This window comes from Somniosus microcephalus, chromosome 18 (assembly GCF_052327205.1).
Source record: "Somniosus microcephalus isolate GS21.2 chromosome 18, FLI_Smic_1.0, whole genome shotgun sequence".
Taxonomy (NCBI): Eukaryota; Metazoa; Chordata; class Chondrichthyes; order Squaliformes; family Somniosidae; genus Somniosus; species Somniosus microcephalus.
Window position 1 is genome coordinate 73,837,514 of NC_141004.1, and position 19,402 is coordinate 73,856,915.

Consider the following 19,402-nt stretch of genomic DNA (forward strand, 5'->3'; position numbering starts at 1 on the left):
CCCCGAGAGACCCCATCACCTTATACACTGCAGCCCCGAGAGACCCCATCACCTTATACACTGCAGCCCCGAGAGACCCCATCACCTTATAAACTGCAGCCCCGAGAGACCCCATCACCTTATACACTGCAGCCCCGAGAAACCCCATCACCTTATACACTGCAGCCCCGAGAGACCCCATCACTTTATAAACTGCAGCCCCGAGAGACCCCATCACCTTATACACTGCAGCCCCGAGAGACCCCATCACCTTATACACTGCAGCCCCGAGAGACCCCTTCACTTTATAAACTGCAGCCCCGAGAGACCCCATCACCTTATACACTGCAGCCCCGAGAGACCCCATCACCTTATACACTGCAGCTCCTAGAGACCCCATCACCTTATACACTGCAGCCCCGAGAGACCCCATCACCTTATACACTGCAGCCCCGAGAGACCCCATCACCTTATACACTGCAGCCCCGAGAGACCCCATCACCTTATAAACTGCAGCTCCTAGAGACCCCATCACCTTATACACTGCAGCCCCGAGAGACCCCATCACCTTATACACTGCAGCCCCGAGAGACCCCATCACCTTATACACTGCAGCCCCGAGAGACCCCATCACCTTATACACTGCAGCCCCTAGAGACCCCATCACCTTATACACTGCAGCCCCTAGAGACCCCATCACCTTATACACTGCAGCCCCTAGAGACCCCATCACCTTATACACTGCAGCCCCTAGAAACCCCATCAACCCATATAGCCCTGTATTAATTTCAAATTAAACCCACTGCCCTACTCTCTCCCCATAGCACTGTATCAATCCTGAACTAATCCCACTGCCTTGATCTCTCCCCGTATCCCTGTATCAACCCAAACTTAACCCCACTGTCCTGCTCTCTCCCCATAACCCTGTATTAATCCAAAATTAATCCCACTGGCCTGCTCTGGCCTCATAGCCCTGTATCAATTCCAAACTAATCCACTGCCCCATTCTCTCACTATAGCCCTGCATCAGTGCCAATGCTAATCCCACTGCCCGCTCTCTCCCCATAGCCCTGTATCAATCGCAAACTAATCCCACTGCCCGCTCTCTCCCCATAGCCCTGTATCAATCCCAACACTAATCCCACTGCCCCGCTCTCTCCCCATAGCCCTGTATCAATCGCAAACTAATCCCACTGCCCCGCTGTCCCCATAGCCCTGTATCAATCCCAACACTAATCCCACTGCCCCGCTCTCCCCATAGCCCTGTATCAATCCCCAGACTAATCCACTGCCCCACTCTCCCCATAGCCCTGTATCAATCCCCAGACTAATCCACTGCCCCACTCTCCCCATAGCCCTGTATCAATCCCCAGACTAATCCAATGCCCCGCTCTCCCCATAGCCCTGTATCAATCCCCAGACTAATCCACTGCCCCGCTCTCCCCATAGCCCTGTATCAATCCCCAGACTAATCCACTGCCCCACTCTCCCCATAGCCCTGTATCAATCCCCAGACTAATCCCCTGCCCCACTCTCCCCATAGCCCTGTATCAATCCCAAACTAATCCCACTGCCCTGCTCTCCCCACAGCTCTGTATCAATCCCCAGACTAATCCAATGCCCCACTCTCCCCATAGCCCTGTATCAATCCCAAACTAATTCCACTGGCTTGCTCTCTCCCCTGTATCTTCCTCAGCTTCAAATATTTTTTTAAACTGCTGTGAAAAGTTGCACTGGTCTCTGCTTCAAGCACTCCCTGTAGCAAAACTGCATTTTAAAAGAATGTAGGGAAAAGCTAGCAGAGGCATTGCTACACATATTTAATAATTCGTTAGAAAAAGGTGTCGTGCCAGAGGACTGGCAGATAGCTAATGTATTTAAGAAGAGAAATAGACCATGTCCAAGAAACTATAGACCGGTCAGCTTAACATCGGTGGTAGGAAAAATAATGGAATCCCTACTAAAGGAGAAAATAGAAGAACATTTAGAAACCAAAAATATAATAATGAATAGTCAACATGGATTTCAAAAGGGAAAATCTTGCTTGACCAACCTCATTGAATTTTTGAAGAGGTAACAGAGAGAGTAGACAAGGGTAATGCAGTAGATGTAATTTATCTGGATTTTCAAAAGACCTTCAATAAGGTACCACATAATAGACTGATGAACAAGGTCAGAGAATGCGGAGTCAGGGGACAAGTAGCAGAATGGATTGCTGGCTGGCTTCAGGACAGAAAGCAGAGAGTAGGAGTAAAGGGTAGCTATTCACGGCGGCAGAAGGTGGGTAGTGGTGTTCCACACAGATCAGTGCTGGGACCACTGCTGTTCACAGTTTACATTAATGATTTAGACTTTGAAATCAAAAACACAATTTCACAATTTGTGGATGACATCAAATTGGGGGGGGGGGGGAATAGACAATACTGAGGAGGACTGCAACAAATTACAGGAGGATGTTAATAAACTTGCAGAATGGGCCTATAATTGGCAAATGAAGTTCAACACAGATAAATGTGAGGTATTACATTTTGGTAGGAAGAATAGGGAGGTCACTTATTACTTGGAGGGTGCGAGTCTGGGTGGGGTAGAGGAACAAAGGGATCTCGGAGTACAAATACACAAATCACTAAAAGTTGCGACACAGGTTAACAAGGCCATAAAAAAAACAAATCAAGCACTAGGGTTTATTTCTAGAGGGATAGAATTGAAAAGTAGGGAAGTTATGCTAAACCTGTATCGAACCCTGGTTAGACTACACTTGGAGTACTGCGTACAGTTCTGGTCGCCATATTATAGAAAGGATATAGAGGCACTGGAGAGGGTGCAGAGAAGATTTACAAGGATGATACCAGAAATGTAAGGGTATACATATCAGGAAAGGGTGAACAGGCTGGGTCTCTTTTCTCTTGAAAGAAGAAGGCTGAGGGGTGACCTAATAGAGGTCTTTAAAATTATGAAAAATGTTGATAGAGTGGATACAGAGAGAATGTTTCCACTGTGGGAAGAGCATAACTAGAGGCCATCAATAGTCACCAAGAAATCCAGTAGGGATTTCAGAAAATCTCCTTTACCCAGAGAATGGTGAGAATGTGGAACTCGCTACCACGGAGTGGTTGAAGTGAATAGTATAGATGCATTTAAGGGGAGGTTAGATAAGCATATGGGGGGAGAAGGGAATAGAGGGTTATGCAGATAGTTCGATGAGGAAAGACGGGAGGAGGCTCGAGTGGAGCATAAACGCCGGCATGGACTGGTTGGGCCAAATGGCCTGTTTCTGTGCCGTATATCCGCTGTAAAACATTCCATGGGGCGTCTGTCCCCTGTGTAATGAAATCTCTTCTATGTTCTCTGTACAGATTGGGAATTTCAAATATGTTGTTAGATTTCTATGTGAAGCTAAAGTTGAGGCCATAGAATGTACACATAGAGAGGCACAAAATCGAGAGGAATCGACCCACAGCCAGTCTGGGCTTTTGAAAACACACCACAGAGGAGTAACAACACCAAGACCTTTGCCTCCCTTTTATTATTACATTTCAGCCTTGGCTCAATGGCAGCACAGTCGCCTCTTGAGTCAGAAGGCCATTGGTTCAAGCTCCACTCCAAAGACTTGCATCCATAATCGACGCTGACACTCCCAGCGCAGTACTGAGGGAGCGCTGCACTGTCGGAGGTGCTGTCTTTAGGATGAGACATTTAACCGAGGCCCCGTCTGCCCTCTCAGGTCGATGTTCTATGGCACTATTTCGAAGGAGAGCAGGGGAGTTCTCCCCGGTGTCCTGGCCAATATTTATCACTCAACCAACATCTCTAAAACAGATGATCTGGTCATTATCATTGCTGTTTGTGGGACCTTGCTGTGTGCAAATAAGCTACCGTATTTTTTGCATTACCACACCTTAATAGTACTTCATTGGCTTTGAAGTGTTTTGGAACACTGAGGTTGTGAAATGCCAGTTCTTTCCTACTCACCTTTCACATTGAGCCTGCAGTCCACCATTGCTTCTCCTAATGCATTGACTGCTTTACACGTGTAGACTCCTCCATCGAAAGGGGAAGGCTTGCGGATCTCCAGTGTACAGATCCCTTCGTTCGTCAGAGTTCTGAACTTGGGGTTTTGGTCGAGCAACATCTGGTTCTTCAACCAACTGATTTTGGGCTGCAAGAGACCATAATAAAGGATTCTTGTAACGCGAGGTATTAGAACCAGTTGTAACGCGAGGTATTAGAACCAGTTGTAACGCGAGGTATTAGAACCAGTTGAATTATCCCTTCTTCACTCTCTCCTTCTCATTAGAGCGTTTGTACCCTTTGCTCTACCAGTCCTGTGAGAGCTGAGTCCTGGCAGTGAGCGTCACAGTTCCTAAACGTGACTGATGAGCACAACAAAATCACCAAATATGACATTTTAGAAGGAATTGTTTGATTTAGTGTTGTGTTGTGGTAAAACCACCAATGAACTCCTGTACAAATGAATAACTGTCTTTAAAGCAATGTTACAGCACCTATGTCCGTTTGCTGAGTGTAAACAAGCTTTCTGTAAAAACCCTGAAACAACGCGATGACGTCATCACGTTGGTCACATGGTGCCCCGAATGGCGGGAAACGTGATGACGTCATGACGTCAGAGGTGGGAGGTTCTGGGCTCAGACCTCGTGGAACAAGCTACTGTATAGACCTGTTTGCTGTTGCTCCTGCATGTTTTTGTTTTGTTCACCAGTTTAATTAAATTTGGTTAATTTACTGAACTGACTCGACCTCAGTGATTTAGATAGGAATCCGTTGATTCCTACAGTGTTTTAGATTTGGACACTGTTCCCACAGGATGTCAGTCAGTTAGTTACAGGATGCAGTCCGCACTCCTGCTGCCGTGTAAGGTGGTCGTGCTGGCTGAGATGAATGGTGTAACTTTCATTTCCCCCCTTTCAAAATTAGCTCCTGCATGTCCAGAACTAGGAATTCTATCCTGATACAGATATGTGCCCAGGAAATGAAGGTATTTACAGACATTGGCCCCTGCCCTGTCCTCCTGGGGGACAGGACAGCGATGGACAGAGAGTGCGGGAAAGGGAGGAGATGAGACAGAGGATGGTGGGGAGGAGATGGGATGGGGGAGGAGGGAAGAGGTCTGGAATGTAATATTTGGGGTGGGGTGGGTGTGGGGTGGGGTGAGTGTGAGTGTGAGAGTGTGTATGTGTGTGTGGGAGTAAGGGTGAGTGTGAGGGGGTGAGAGTGAGTGTGAGTGAGGGTGAGGATGAGGGTGAGGGTGAGGGGGTGAGGGTGAGGGTGAGGGTGAGGATGAGTGTGAGGGGTTGAGTGTGAGTGTGAGTGTGAGAGTGAGCGGGCGAGAGTGAGTGTGAGGGTGAGAGTGAGGGTGACGGTGGGTGTGAGGGTGAGTGTGAGGGGGTGAGGGTGAGAGCGAGTGTGAGGGCGAGGGTGAGGATGAGTGTGAGGGGTTGAGGGTGAGTGTGGGGGGGTGTGAGGGTGAGTGTGAGTGGTGAGGAGGTGAGGGTGGGGGGTGAGTGTGAGGGGCCGAGTGTGAGGGGGTGAGTGTGTGGGAGTGAGTGTGAGGGTGAGTGTGTGGGAGTGAGTGTGAGGGTGAGTGTGTGGGAGTGTGTGTGAGGGTGAGTGTGAGGGTGAGGGGCTGAGGGTGAGTGTGAGAGGGTGAGTGTGAATGTGAGGGTGAGTGTGAGAGGGTGAGTTTGAGTGTGAGTGTGAGTGTAAGTCTGAGTGTGAGGGGGTGAGTGCGAGTGTGAGGGTGAGTGTGAGGGGATGAGTGTGAGTGTGAGGGGGTGAGTATGAGCTTCCATGGGATAGTTAGGGGACCAATGGGATGGGCTTCAATGGGAGTAAATGTCAGTACAACAATCAGTGTTGTACGAAAGACTGGTATTTAGAGGCCATATAGTAGTTGGGAATCATAAATGTATAAATTCAAGTGTAGGCATTGACCAACTAATCTTACCCGTGATTCCCTGTGGGTATGGAGATGTTAAAGACTGTTCGAGTGTAGCCGCGAGGACAGTCAGAAGCAGTTTTGACTAAACTCTGATAACAAACATCCACAGGCTGCGAGTGAAGGTTAAATTGTTAAATAACATATTATAATGCTAAGCTTAATTAGAGTTCGCTTAACACTGCTTGTACCAAGGAAGCTAGAATGAGAGGGATAAGTTAAATTCCAATGAGATGAAGAACTCTAAACAAGATAACACTGAACAGGGTAGAGTTGTTGGAAAATTACTGAGCCAGAAGGGGTCAGGATGCTACCCTTAGTCTGAGTGACAATGGTATTTTGACTATTAGAACCAATTAAAAAGGTGATTTTTTAAAGACCATATATGGACACTGGCCAAACAAACTTTTGATAAGAAATGGGTTAAAACCTTGATACTCGAAAAACAACTTTACACAGACCTACTGCGAGAACAAAGGAACAGACTGAAGACGACGTCACCTGTATCCGAGAGGTTCCAGAGTCCTAGTGCTGCGAGCTACTCATTAAACTATCGCCTGTTGTTAAGTATATTACGCTGTAAGCTTAATAAATCTTGATCTATTGCCCAAACATACTGGCTGCTGTCTATTGGTGTCTTGTCCAAGAACTCAGAGATCATTAAGATCTTACAGTGTGTTTGCGTTTTCTTACCCTGGGATTCCCTCTCACGCTGCAGTAGAGTTTGGTGGTGAATCCCGCTGTGGCGGTCTTGTCCACTGGGGGCTGTGTAAATTTAGGGGGCTCGGCGAAATTCTTCTCTTGGTAAACGGGGAGATTGAATGTGTTGCCTGCAGAGAGAGGTGGACAGTTGTGGACTTTAGTCAATCGTCATGTAATGAGTTATTGACCATGCAATGATTGTTGCTGAACTGTGCCGATCAGGAGATGCGCGGGTTCCATCCCCAGACGATTGCCAAAGACAGATGGTGCGGTGGTCTCCAATCCCTGGGCCAGGGAAGGGAACAGACCAGGCCTGCATCCTGATAACCAATGGTGAGCCACCTCTGCAAAGCTCACTTATGGGCAAGAGCAGGGCTGGGCTTCAATGTGAAGCCTGCACAGCTGAATAGCTTATCAACACCCACCCATGAGGAAAGACAACTTGACACAGGTGCCGAAGGATGGCTGGAACCATACCCCAGGATGCATCAGGGGGATATATGATTGGCATCGCTCCAGGTCAGTCCATCAGTTGATCAATCAGCTCCCTGATCATACTTGGTAACCTTACAGACCAAAAATACCAGCCAATGATTTCTGGAAACCTCGGCCCCGATTTTAACTCAAGGTGGATTGCCCGCTCAGGCTAGGTTAAAACTACAGTCAGGTCTCAATCAATATTCCCTTTAATTTTTTTTTGGGTGCGTGGGCTCTTTAAGGGGCTACACGGCCCATTCACAATACCACGCATGCGCAGTTTTTACCATTTAAAAGCCGGTGACCAGCTTTGTGGGAGCTCTGGAGCGCGAGGGAATATGATGTTGTTGGGCCGCAACATCATATGTCAAGGACCCTGTTGGCTCCGGGCGCGGGTCCTTGCTGCCTGCTCAGGAGAGCGGGTTATAATTGAGGATGTTGCGATCGTGGCGGTTTTTGGACAGGTAAGAGCCAAGGCAATTTTAACTGCCCGCCCGCCAGGTTTCTGCTGAGCGAGTAGGGTTAAAATCACCCCCCTTATCACAGACCTTCACAAACATTCTAAATGTCTCGGAGCTGAAGTTACAAGTGCATCCAGTTTAAGAAAGTACATGCAATACAAAACAGTCTGATCTTCTAGACCCTAATCTAGCCAGTCGACAATTAATCCATCAATAATTAGGGAAGAGATTCCCAACCAATGTGTGAGTTGCTGTGGTACATCCATAATGATCAGGCATGGATACACGAGGATGGTCCTATCGTGGACACCCTAGGATGATCCTATCGTGGAGACCCTCGGATGGTCCTATCGTGGAGACCCTCGGATGGTCCTATCGTGGAGACCCTCGGATGGTCCTATCGTGGAGACCCTCGGATGGTCCTATCGTGGAGACCCTCGGATGGTCCTATCGTGGAGACCCTCGGATGGTCCTATCGTGGAGACCCTCGGATGGTTTTTTCGTGGAGACCCTAGGATGGTCCTATCGTGGAGACCCTAGGATGGTCCTATCGTGGAGACCCGAGGATGGTCCTATCGTGGAGACCCTCGGATGGTCCTATCGTGGAGACCCTAGGATGGTCCCATCGTGGAGACCCTCGGATGGTCCTATCGTGGAGACCCTCGGATGGTCCTATTGTGGAGACCCTCGGATGGTCCTATCGTGGAGACCCTAGGATGGTCCTATCGTGGATACCCTCGATGGTCCTATCGTGGATACCCTCGATGGTCCTATCGTGGAGACCCTAGGATGGTCCTATCGTGGATACCCTCGGATGATCCTATCATGGACACCTAGGATGGTCCTATCGTGGACACCTAGGATGGTCCTATCGTGGAGACCCTCGGATGGTCCTATCGTGGAGACCCTCGGATGGTCCTGTCGTGGAGACCCTCGGATGGTCCTGTCGTGGAGACCCTCGGATGGTCCTATCGTGGAGACCCTCGGATGGTCCTATCGTGGAGACCCTAGGATGGTCCTATCGTGGATACCCTCGATGGTCCTATCGTGGAGACCCTCGGATGGTCCTATCGTGGATACCCTCGGATGATCCTATCGTGGACACCTAGGATGGTCCTATCGTGGACACCTAGGATGGTCCTATTGTGGAGACCCTAGGATGGTCCTATCGTGGAGACCCTCGGATGGTCCTATCATGGAGACCCTAGGATGGTCCTATCGTGGAGACCCTCGGATGGTCCTATCGTGGAGACCCTAGGATGGTCCTATCGTGGAGACCCTCGGATGGTCCTATCGTGGAGACCCTCGGATGGTCCTATCGTGGAGACCCTCGGATGGTCCTATCGTGGAGACCCTAGGATGGTCCTATCGTGGAGACCCTCGGATGGTCCTATTGTGGAGACCCTCGGATGGTCCTATCGTGGAGACCCTAGGATGGTCCTATCGTGGATACCCTCAATGGTCCTATCGTGGAGACCCTAGGATGGTCCTATCGTGGATACCCTCGGATGATCCTATCGTGGACACCTAGGATGGTCCTATCATGGACACCTAGGATGGTCCTATCGTGGAGACCCTCGGATGGTCCTATCGTGGAGACCCTAGGATGGTCCTATCGTGGAGACCCTCGGATGGTCCTATCGTGGAGACCCTCGGATGGTCCTATCGTGGAGACCCTCGGATGGTCCTATCGTGGAGACCCTCGGATGGTCCTATCGTGGATACCCTCGGATGATCCTATCGTGGACACCTAGGATGGTCCTATCGTGGACACCTAGGATGGTCCTATCGTGGACACCTAGGATGGTCCTATCGTGGAGACCCTAGGATGGTCCTATCGTGGAGACCCTCGGATGGTCCTATCGTGGAGACCCTAGGATGGTCCTATCGTGGAGACCCTCGGATGGTCCTATCCTGGAGACCCTAGGATGGTCCTATCGTGGAGACCCTAGGATGGTCCTATCGTGGAGACCCTCGGATGGTCCTATCGTGGACACCTAGGATGGTCCTATCGTGGACACCTAGGATGGTCCTATCGTGGAGACCCTAGGATGGTCCTATCGTGGACACCTAGGATGGTCCTATCGTGGAGACCCTAGGATGGTCCTATCGTGGAGACCCTAGGATGGTCCTATCGTGGAGACCCTCGGATGGTCCTATCGTGGAGACCCTCGGATGGTCCTATCGTGGAGACCCTAGGATGGTCCTATCGTGGACACCTAGGATGGTCCTATCGTGGAGACCCTAGGATGGTCCTATCGTGGAGACCCTAGGATGGTCCTATCGTGGAGACCCTCGGATGGTCCTATCGTGGAGACGCTCGGATGGTCCTATCGTGGAGACCCTCGGATGGTCCTATCGTGGAGACCCTCGGATGGTCCTATCGTGGAGACCCTTGGATGGTCCTATCGTGGACACCTAGGATGGTCCTATCGTGGAGACCCTAGGATGGTCCTATCGTGGAGACCCTCGGATGGTCCTATCGTGGAGACCCTAGGATGGTCCTATCGTGGAGACCCTAGGATGGTCCTATCGTGGAGACCCTAGGATGGTCCTATCGTGGAGACCCTAGGATGGTCCTATCAAAGCTAATGGGCCTATGCAGCCCAGGTTTGAAATCAAATTTGACCTTGTCCGAAATCCCCCTAAGTGCCGCAATTGCCAAAAGACGTTTATCACTGTTTGGGCACCTGGCCAGTCTCGACTGCCACATGACACCTCAACAGCACTCGGTCTGTCCTCTGAAGACCTTGAAACACCACTCTGTAAGGCCAAGCAGTACCTGGCTCTCAACCACTACAGGTGGCCTCACGACCCAGAGTGTAGGGATCTTCTCCACCATGAGGATAAGCTTGAGAGATGGAGATGTGCGATCCACCTAGCAATGCGCTGAAGGAGCACGCTACAGTGATGGTAATCTTTTTCCAGGGTACATTTTTGGTGCTGAAGTTACTTTATATAGTTGACATTATCCTGAGTGAATTAAATCTTGTGCGAGGTTTGGGGGGCGTGGGGGGCGGAGGGCGGGGAGCAGTCCAGTGGAATTGGACACCTTGGGCTCGATAATAACTCAGAGCTGGGAAATGTGCGGGGCTGGGGGAGGGGGAATTTTCAGAAGTATAAGTTTCCAGCAGGTGCTGCCGAATTTAGCGGCGGGACCTGATTTAAGTTGTTCAAACAGGTTTGCTGCCCAACAGCCAGCTAGATAGACAGGCTGGGCGTCTGTCAGACTGGAAAGCAGCCAGGGACTGGGTATCAGGTAGGCCCGACATCACGGGGGGGATCGGACATTGTGGGGGGGGTCGGGCATTGTGGGGGGGGTCGGGCATTGTGGGGGGATCGGACATTGTGGGGGGGATCGGACATTGTGGGGGGGTCGGACATTGTGGGGGGGGTCGGTCATTGTGGGGGGGTCGGACATTGTGGGGGGGGTCGGGCATTGTGGGGGGGGTCGGACATTGTGGGGGGGTCGGACATTGTGGGGGGATCGGACATTGTGGGGGGGGTCGGACATTGTGGGGGGGTCGGACATTGTGGGGGGGTCGGACATTGTGGGGGGGATCGGACATTGTGGGGGGATCGGACATTGTGGGGGGGTCGGACATTGTGGGGGGGGTCGGACATTGTGGGGGGGGTCGGACATTGTGGGGGGGTCGGACATTGTGGGGGGGATCGGACATTGTGGGGGGGGTCGGACATTGTGGGGGGGATCGGACATTGTGGGGGGGATCGGACATTGTGGGGGGGTCGGACATTGTGGGGGGGATCGGACATTGTGGGGGGGGTCGGGCATTGTGGGGGGGTCGGACATTGTGGGGGGGTCGGACATTGTGGGGGGGGTCGGACATTGTGGGGGGGTCGGACATTGTGGGGGGGGTCGGACATTGTGGGGGGGTCGGACATTGTGGGGGGGGATCGGACATTGTGGGGGGGGTCGGACATTGTGGGGGGGTCGGACATTGTGGGGGGGTCGGACATTGTGGGGGGGATCGGACATTGTGGGGGGGGTCGGACATTGTGGGGGGGGTCGGACATTGTGGGGGGGGTCGGACATTGTGGGGGGGGTCGGACATTGTGGGGGGATCGGACATTGTGGGGGGATCGGACATTGTGGGGGGATCGGACATTGTGGGGGGGGTCGGACATTGTGGGGGGGTCGGACATTGTGGGGGGGGTCGGACATTGTGGGGGGATCGGACATTGTGGGGGGATCGGACATTGTGGGGGGGGTCGGACATTGTGGGGGGATCGGACATTGTGGGGGGGTCGGACATTGTGGGGGGGGTCGGACATTGTGGGGGGGTCGGACATTGTGGGGGGGTCGGACATTGTGGGGTCGGACATTGTGGGGGGGGTCGGACATTGTGGGGGGGTCGGACATTGTGGGGGGATCGGACATTGTGGGGGGGGTCGGACATTGTGGGGGGATCGGACATTGTGGGGGGGTCGGACATTGTGGGGGGGTCGGACATTGTGGGGGGGTCGGACATTGTGGGGGGGTCGGACATTGTGGGGGGATCGGACATTGTGGGGGGGTCGGACATTGTGGGGGGGTCGGACATTGTGGGGGGGGTCGGACATTGTGGGGGGGGGTCGGACATTGTGGGGGGGGTCGGGCATTGTGGGGTCGGACATTGTGGGGGGGGTCGGACATTGTGGGGGGGTCGGACATTGTGGGGGGGGTCGGACATTGTGGGGGGGAACATTGTGGGGGGGGTCGGACATTGTGGGGGGGGTCGGACATTGTGGGGGGGTCGGACATTGTGGGGGGGGTTGGACATTGTGGGGGGGGTCGGACATTGTGGGGGGGTCGGACATTGTGGGGGGGGTTGGACATTGTGGGGGGGGACATTGTGGGGGGGGTCGGACATTGTGGGGGGGGACATTGTGGGGGGGGTCGGACATTGTGGGGGGGGGACATTGTGGGGGGGTTGGACATTGTGGGGGGGGACATTGTGGGGGGGGTCGGGCATTGTGGGGTCGGACATTGTGGGGGGGGATCGGACATTGTGGGGGGGGGACATTGTGGGGGGATCGGACATTGTGGGGGGGGTCGGGCATTGTGGGGTCGGACATTGTGGGGGGGGATCGGACATTGTGGGGGGGGGACATTGTGGGGGGGTCGGGCATTGTGGGGTCGGACATTGTGGGGGGGGATCGGACATTGTGGGGGGGGGACATTGTGGGGGGATCGGACATTGTGGGGGGGGATCGGACATTGTGGGGGGGGTCGGACATTGTGGGGGGATCGGACATTGTGGGGGGGTCGGACATTGTGGGGGGGGTCGGACATTGTGGGGGGGGTCGGGCATTGTGGGGTCGGACATTGTGGGGGGGGTCGGACATTGTGGGGGGGTCGGACATTGTGGGGGGGGTCGGACATTGTGGGGGGGGTTGGACATTGTGGGGGGGTCGGACATTGTGGGGGGGGACATTGTGGGGGGGTCGGACATTGTGGGGGGGGACATTGTGGGGGGGTCGGACATTGTGGGGTCGGACATTGTGGGGGGGGTCGGACATTGTGGGGGGGGACATTGTGGGGGGGGACATTGTGGGGGGGTCGGACATTGTGGGGGGGGACATTGTGGGGGGGTCGGACATTGTGGGGTCGGACATTGTGGGGGGGGTCGGACATTGTGGGGGGGACATTGTGGGGGTCGGACATTGTGGGGGGGTTGGACATTGTGGGGGGGGTCGGACATTGTGGGGGGGTCGGACATTGTGGGGGGGTCGGACATTGTGGGGTCGGACATTGTGGGGGTCGGACATTGTGGGGGGGTTGGACATTGTGGGGGGGGTCGGACATTGTGGGGGGGGACATTGTGGGGGGGGACATTGTGGGGGGGTCGGACATTGTGGGGGGGGACATTGTGGGGGGGTCGGACATTGTGGGGTCGGACATTGTGGGGGGGGTCGGACATTGTGGGGGGGACATTGTGGGGGTCGGACATTGTGGGGGGGTTGGACATTGTGGGGGGGGTCGGACATTGTGGGGGGGTCGGACATTGTGGGGGGGTCGGACATTGTGGGGTCGGACATTGTGGGGGTCGGACATTGTGGGGGGGTTGGACATTGTGGGGGGGATCGGACATTGTGGGGGGATCGGACATTGTGGGGGGGTCGGACATTGTGGGGGGGTCGGACATTGTGGGGGGGTCGGACATTGTGGGGGGGTCGGACATTGTGGGGGGGTTGGACATTGTGGGGGGGGTCGGACATTGTGGGGGGGTCGGACATTGTGGGGTCGGACATTGTGGGGGGGTTGGACATTGTGGGGGGGGTCGGACAGTGTGGGGGTCGGACATTGTGGGGGGGGTCGGACGTTGTGGGGGGGTCGGACAGTGTGGGGGTCGGACATTGTGGGGGGGGTCGGACATTGTGGGGGGGTCGGACAGTGTGGGGGTCGGACATTGTGGGGGGGGTCGGACGTTGTGGGGGGGGTCGGACAGTGTGGGGGTCGGACATTGTGGGGGGGGTCGGACATTGTGGGGGGGTCGGACAGTGTGGGGTTGGACATTGTGGGGGGGTCGGACATTGTGGGGTTGGACATTGTGGGGGGGTCGGACATTGTGGGGGGGGTCGGACATTGTGGGGGGGGTCGGACGTTGTGGGGGGGGTCGGACATTGTGGGGGGGGTCGGACATTGTGGGGGGGGTCGGACATTGTGGGGGGGGACGTTTCAGGGGTCCCATCTCAGGGTACTTACAGGTTTGCTTGTTGGGCCGGGGAGAAACACCCCTCCTAGCCTATAAGCAGGGCAATAAAGGCACTTACCTGATGGATCCGCCTCCTTTTACCTGCTGAGAGTCCTGGCCTCCATAAGTTAAAAATAAAACGAATTAAATTAGAGGCACGCAGCTTCCTTAAAAGATTTTAGTGACAGGCCCGCTTCCTGAGAGCGAGCTGGTCGCCTGCCTCCTGACACGCCTCTGTTAAAACTGGAAGTGGGTGGGTCAGGTTTCCCGATTTTCTATTACCCCCTTTAACACTGTTGCTCCTTTGGCTGACAGTGGGTCAGGCTCCCATTGCTGGGCCTTCGGAGGCGGCCTGCTTATCGGCAGCGGGTGGGTGGGGTCAGTGTTGAGGTCTCACCTGTTTTGGGGATGTAGGCTGTGTCCTTGCACTGAGCCGCTGTCTCGCTGAGTCCGCACTGGTTTTCGGAGAAGACGCGGAAGCTGTAATGATTGCCCATCACCAGGTCAGAGACGGTGTAGGAGGTGGCGTGGTACTTTTCCAGCACGGTGAACCATTCCTATCCAAAAGGGAAGAGAATGAGGGAACACGGGCAGCAGAGACTCCGTTAATGCACAGCAAGCGTCCTTGTGCCTCCCGGCCGCTCTGCGTCTGACACACTCCGCGACGTGCGAGAGCCCGCTGATAAGGTACGAGTTAGGTGGAGAGACTGGAGAAACTGGGATTGTTCTCCTTAGAGCAGAGGAGGTTGAGGGAAGATTCAGTCGAGGCGTTCAAAAATCATGAAAGGTTTTGTTAGAGCAATTAATAACTTTCAAAAGGGAATTAGATAAATACTCGAAAAGGAACAATGTTCAGGGCTCTGGGGAAAGAGCAGGGCGGGAGTGGGACTAACTGGAGAGCTCTACCAAAGAGCCGGCACAGGCATGATGGGCCGAATGGCCTCCTTCTGTGCTGTGTCATTCTGTCTGGTGGGAAATTGTGGTGTGCAGGCTGTGAGTTTCCACCACACTGGGGGCATGGGGTTTGGCCCGTGAGTACATCCACCCTAATTACTGGGACACATTAGAATCTTGTTACTATTTGGGATCACCGTGACAGCAGGGGCCTGCCGTCTCTTTATCCAGTTCGAAAGGTAAAGCCTTTGATTGATCCATCGTGGTCCCACCCTACTTGCCAACATTTAAAACTCCTGTTAAAAGAGGCAGGTGTAGTTGAGGAGTATACGAGGATAATAGAAGAGAGTAGTGAGAACTATGACATTTGTAAGAAGTACAGAAGGACACCCCCCACCTCCTATTGTAAGTATTCCATTGGTAGGTGACTTTAATGAGGTCGTTGCCATGGACCTAAAGGTATGGGACAAGGACAGAAATGTTTTCATCTTACATTTTATTGACCTGGCTATGAGATTTAGTATTTCTACACTAATATATAGTAAGGAGAAGAAAAATGTTATAGATAAAATTATGGAAAAATGAATAGGGACTGGACTTGAGACACCAACAAACCAATAATGGAGGGGAATTCGCTCACGAGGAGTGCAGAGATGTGTGTGAGAATATGAATATCATTGTCATGTACACAGCAGCTGAGAGCCCTTTTAGCAATGGTCTTTGTGAAAGGAATCATGCTGTGATTGATGACATAGTGCGAAAAATGTTGGCTGATCGACCAGAGTGCAAATTGTCAACTGCCCGAGCCTGGGCAGTTCATGCCAAGAATTCTGTTCAGATGGTTGGAGGGTCTGACCTTGCCAACTAGTCTATGGACGCAGTCCCAAATTATCTTCTGCTCTAGAAGGTATTACAATTAGTGCTATCTTTTATCAGCATTGAAAGGCTTGGCATGCAGGGAGATAGGCTTTTATCAAGGCTGAGGTATTTTTTGGGGACATAAAACTTGAAAGTCTAGTGGCCATTGTGGAAAATGGCAGAAAACAAGTTTAAATCGTCAAGGTACGACGACAATCCGATGTTCTCCAACTGGCTATCCGACTTTTACAAGCTGGACCTGATGGGGCTGCGATGCCCCTGCAGATTCCTCGGGATCCCAATGTGCCGTTCATCCCTGAACAGACATGTCTTGGGGGCTCACGGAGGGGGTAGGGGAGATGTGGCGGTGGAAAGCCCCGGTGCTAGTCAAAGTAACTAGGAGTTTTAAAATAAAGTTGGAAATTGGTCGCCCTTTGTAAGAGGGCTAATTCCATTGACCCTCCCAGACCCAGGCACTGGGTGGGCCCCACCTTTACCTCGCCAAGGACCCACGCGGGCCCCTCAGCAGGTGGGCGTCAGACAGTTCGGACAGGGCGGGGGCAGCGGAGGGGCGAGGGGGAACATCTCCTTGACGTCGTGGCCTTCTGCAGGGTGTCAGACTATTGGCCCACTTGCTTTCCTTCAAAACTTGCATTGGGGGCCTAGGACCCCAGATTAATGCCTACATTAATGAGGTCTGTTCCTGGTGCGCGCCCTGGATGCCCACTGCGGTAATGTTATCGTTGTGACTCGGGTCTTGTTAGCGCCCCCATTCCCGTCGAAAAAGCGGGGTGGTACAGAGACCGGTATTGGCCCCACAATTTCACTGGGTCCCAGGTTGCATTCGGTAGTTACCACCAATAACACAAAGCAGGAGTCACTGCTTCAATTAACCAGCTTACTCTACAAGAAGTTCAGCGGCTGGGAAACTGAAACATCCAAAGCCCCTCCCCTTCCCCCTTCCCACTCCAAATAGAAAGAAAGACTTGCATTTATATCGTGCTTTTTCCTACCTCAGGACGTCCAAAGCACTTTACAGCCAATTAATTACTTTTGAAGTGTAGTCACTGTTGTAATGTAGGAAATGTGGCAGCCGATTTTGCACGACAAGATTCCATAAACAACAGTGAGACAAATGACCAGTTAAACTATTTAGTGATGTAGGTTGAGGGATAAAAGTTGACATCACGGAGTACTCCCCTTCTCTTCTTCGAAATAGTGCCATGGGCTCTTTTATGTCCACCTGAGAGAGCAGACAGGGCCTCGGTTTAATGTCTCATCCAAAAGACGGCACCTCTGACAGTGTAGCACTCCCTCAGCACTGCACTGGAGTGTCAGCGTGGATTTTGTGCTCAAGTCTCTGGAGTGAGACTTGAACCCACGACCTTCTGACTCAGAGGCGCGAATGCTACCCAGCAACTTTCAGGATCAATGAGATTGGTGGAAAGAAAAACATCTAAGAAATTGACGGGACTACTGAGAATGAGATTATGACACCATCATCCAATCGCGGCAAGCCTGTCATGCTGATCTATTAACGCAATTGGCGTTCTCTCCACTTACCCCTGTTTTTTTGTCCGCTTTCTGAATTGTGTAGCCGCTGATTTCAGCATTCCCATTGTCCTTGGGGTGTTGCCACTCCAGAGCCACGTTAAATCCCCATACATCCAGCATCTTCAAGTTCTGTGGAGGCCCAGGCAACTCTGCAGGGTTAACAACAGTTGCCTGGTCAGTGATGTGTCCTGTGGCATGTTTCTGGGGAGGTAATCGGGCTCTTCTGGGAGCGAAGGAGCCAGGAATTGGGGTGGAATCCCCTTCTGCCGGTTTTGCCCCTCTCACCGGCTCCCGTGTCAACCTCTGCCTTTTAAGGAGTATTCTGGTGGGGATCCCGGGGGATATCCCACCGGTTACACTTTTGCCAGATGTGCCTTGCAGAGCTGGTGCATTTGAAGTACAGGTGGGCTCTGGACAGATCGATCAATGGATCGCACCCCGCCCCTCCCACCACCCCCCCCCAGCCCATCCCCCACCACCGCCCCACCACACTGCCATTGAGAGAAGCTTGATACCTGTCCCTTTGCTTGGCCAGGCCCTGAGAAGGCAGGTTACCACGATCATTGCTAGGTGGGTGTGGTGGGGCCCACAGAAATGGCTGGTGGCATCTTGGCAGGTTTGGCCACTCAGGCAACAACGCTGGCTGCTGATCGCCCTGGCATGCCTTCTTTCATCCAATCCCATGTCATGCTGGGATTGGGCAGCTTGTGAACCTTCCAGCACTGGGGTTAGACTGACATTCCATCTCAGCGGGATGCCCCTGTTGGCACAGCCATCACCTTTTACTGATATCAGATTTTAATGGGCCGGATTTTCTGATCGGAGGCTTCCTGCGGGCAGATGCCTCCGATCTGGAAAAATCTATGAACTTACCTGCTGGCTCCGTAGGTCCCGAGACTTCCGATCCTGGGCCTCTCCGGGTCCGCGCGGGCAGATGCCCCGGAGCGGAAGTGTCCTGGGATCACATGGGCCATGGGGAACCAAAGAAGGGAATCCCCCTTCACACTTTTGACAGGTCTCTCTGCTTAGGCCCGTTGACAGTATGAATGGGGATCACTCAAAAAAACACACTAAAACATTACATCATTTTTTTTTTAAATCATGTATTTAAAATGAGTTAAAATTACATTAAATTAAATATTTTAAACAAAAATTTAATTTTTTGAAAAAAATAGTTAACGTTTTTTACGGGGCTAAAAATAAACTTACTTTTTTAAAAGTATTTTTAAATTATAAGTGAGTAAAACATTTTTTATTTTTTAAACTCTTATGCTGGTAAAAGCAAGCCTTACGCAGGCTTTTACCAGGCGTAAGATTTTGAAGGGTTTTCAGCGAGGGGAGGTTCTGTAGAAAGCGGAACTCCCCCCCGCAGAGGCCCTTCTCCAGGGCAGGCGGATTCTTGACAGATCGGAAGTGCCGGTTTTCAGCGCATGCCTGAAACCGGCACTTGCGAGGCCCCTACGATGGCCTCGTACACACCCGTGGGGGTCGGAAAATACGGGCCATTATTTAACTGAATTCAAATTCTCAAACTGCCATGGTGGGATTTGAACTCATAGGAACAGGTGGAGGCCATTCAGCCCCTCGAGCCCGTTCCGCCATTCGATTAGATCATGGCTGATCTGTATCTTAACTCCATCCACCTGCCTTGGTTCTGTAACCATACCCTAGAATGGATGACTAGTCCAGTAACAGGAAAAGGGAAAAAAGAAAAAGTGCATTTTTAAAAGCGCGAATCATGGCCTCAGGACGTCCCAAAGCGCTTTACAGCCAATGAAGTACGTTTGAAGTGTGGTCACTGCTGAAGGTAGGAAACACAACAGCCA

At 52.6% G+C, this 19,402-nt stretch overlaps 1 protein-coding gene across 2 annotated transcripts in view; it reads right to left on the reverse strand.

Moving 5' to 3' along the window:
* LOC147105384 (myosin-binding protein H-like) overlaps positions 1 to 19,402 on the reverse strand; it is a 96,372-nt gene that overhangs the window by 41,110 nt on the left and 35,860 nt on the right. The window contains exons 6-9 of one of the 2 annotated variants that reach the window (XM_086011684.1): positions 17,586 to 17,725; positions 14,668 to 14,827; positions 6,629 to 6,765; positions 3,952 to 4,138 (exon numbers count right to left, since the gene is read on the reverse strand). In XM_086011684.1, coding sequence (XP_085867810.1) covers positions 3,952 to 4,138; positions 6,629 to 6,765; positions 14,668 to 14,827; positions 17,586 to 17,725 — 624 coding nt within the window. The remainder of the gene's footprint in view (positions 1 to 3,951; positions 4,139 to 6,628; positions 6,766 to 14,667; positions 14,828 to 17,585; positions 17,726 to 19,402) is intronic. The other variant, XR_015081747.1, reaches the window with a different exon arrangement.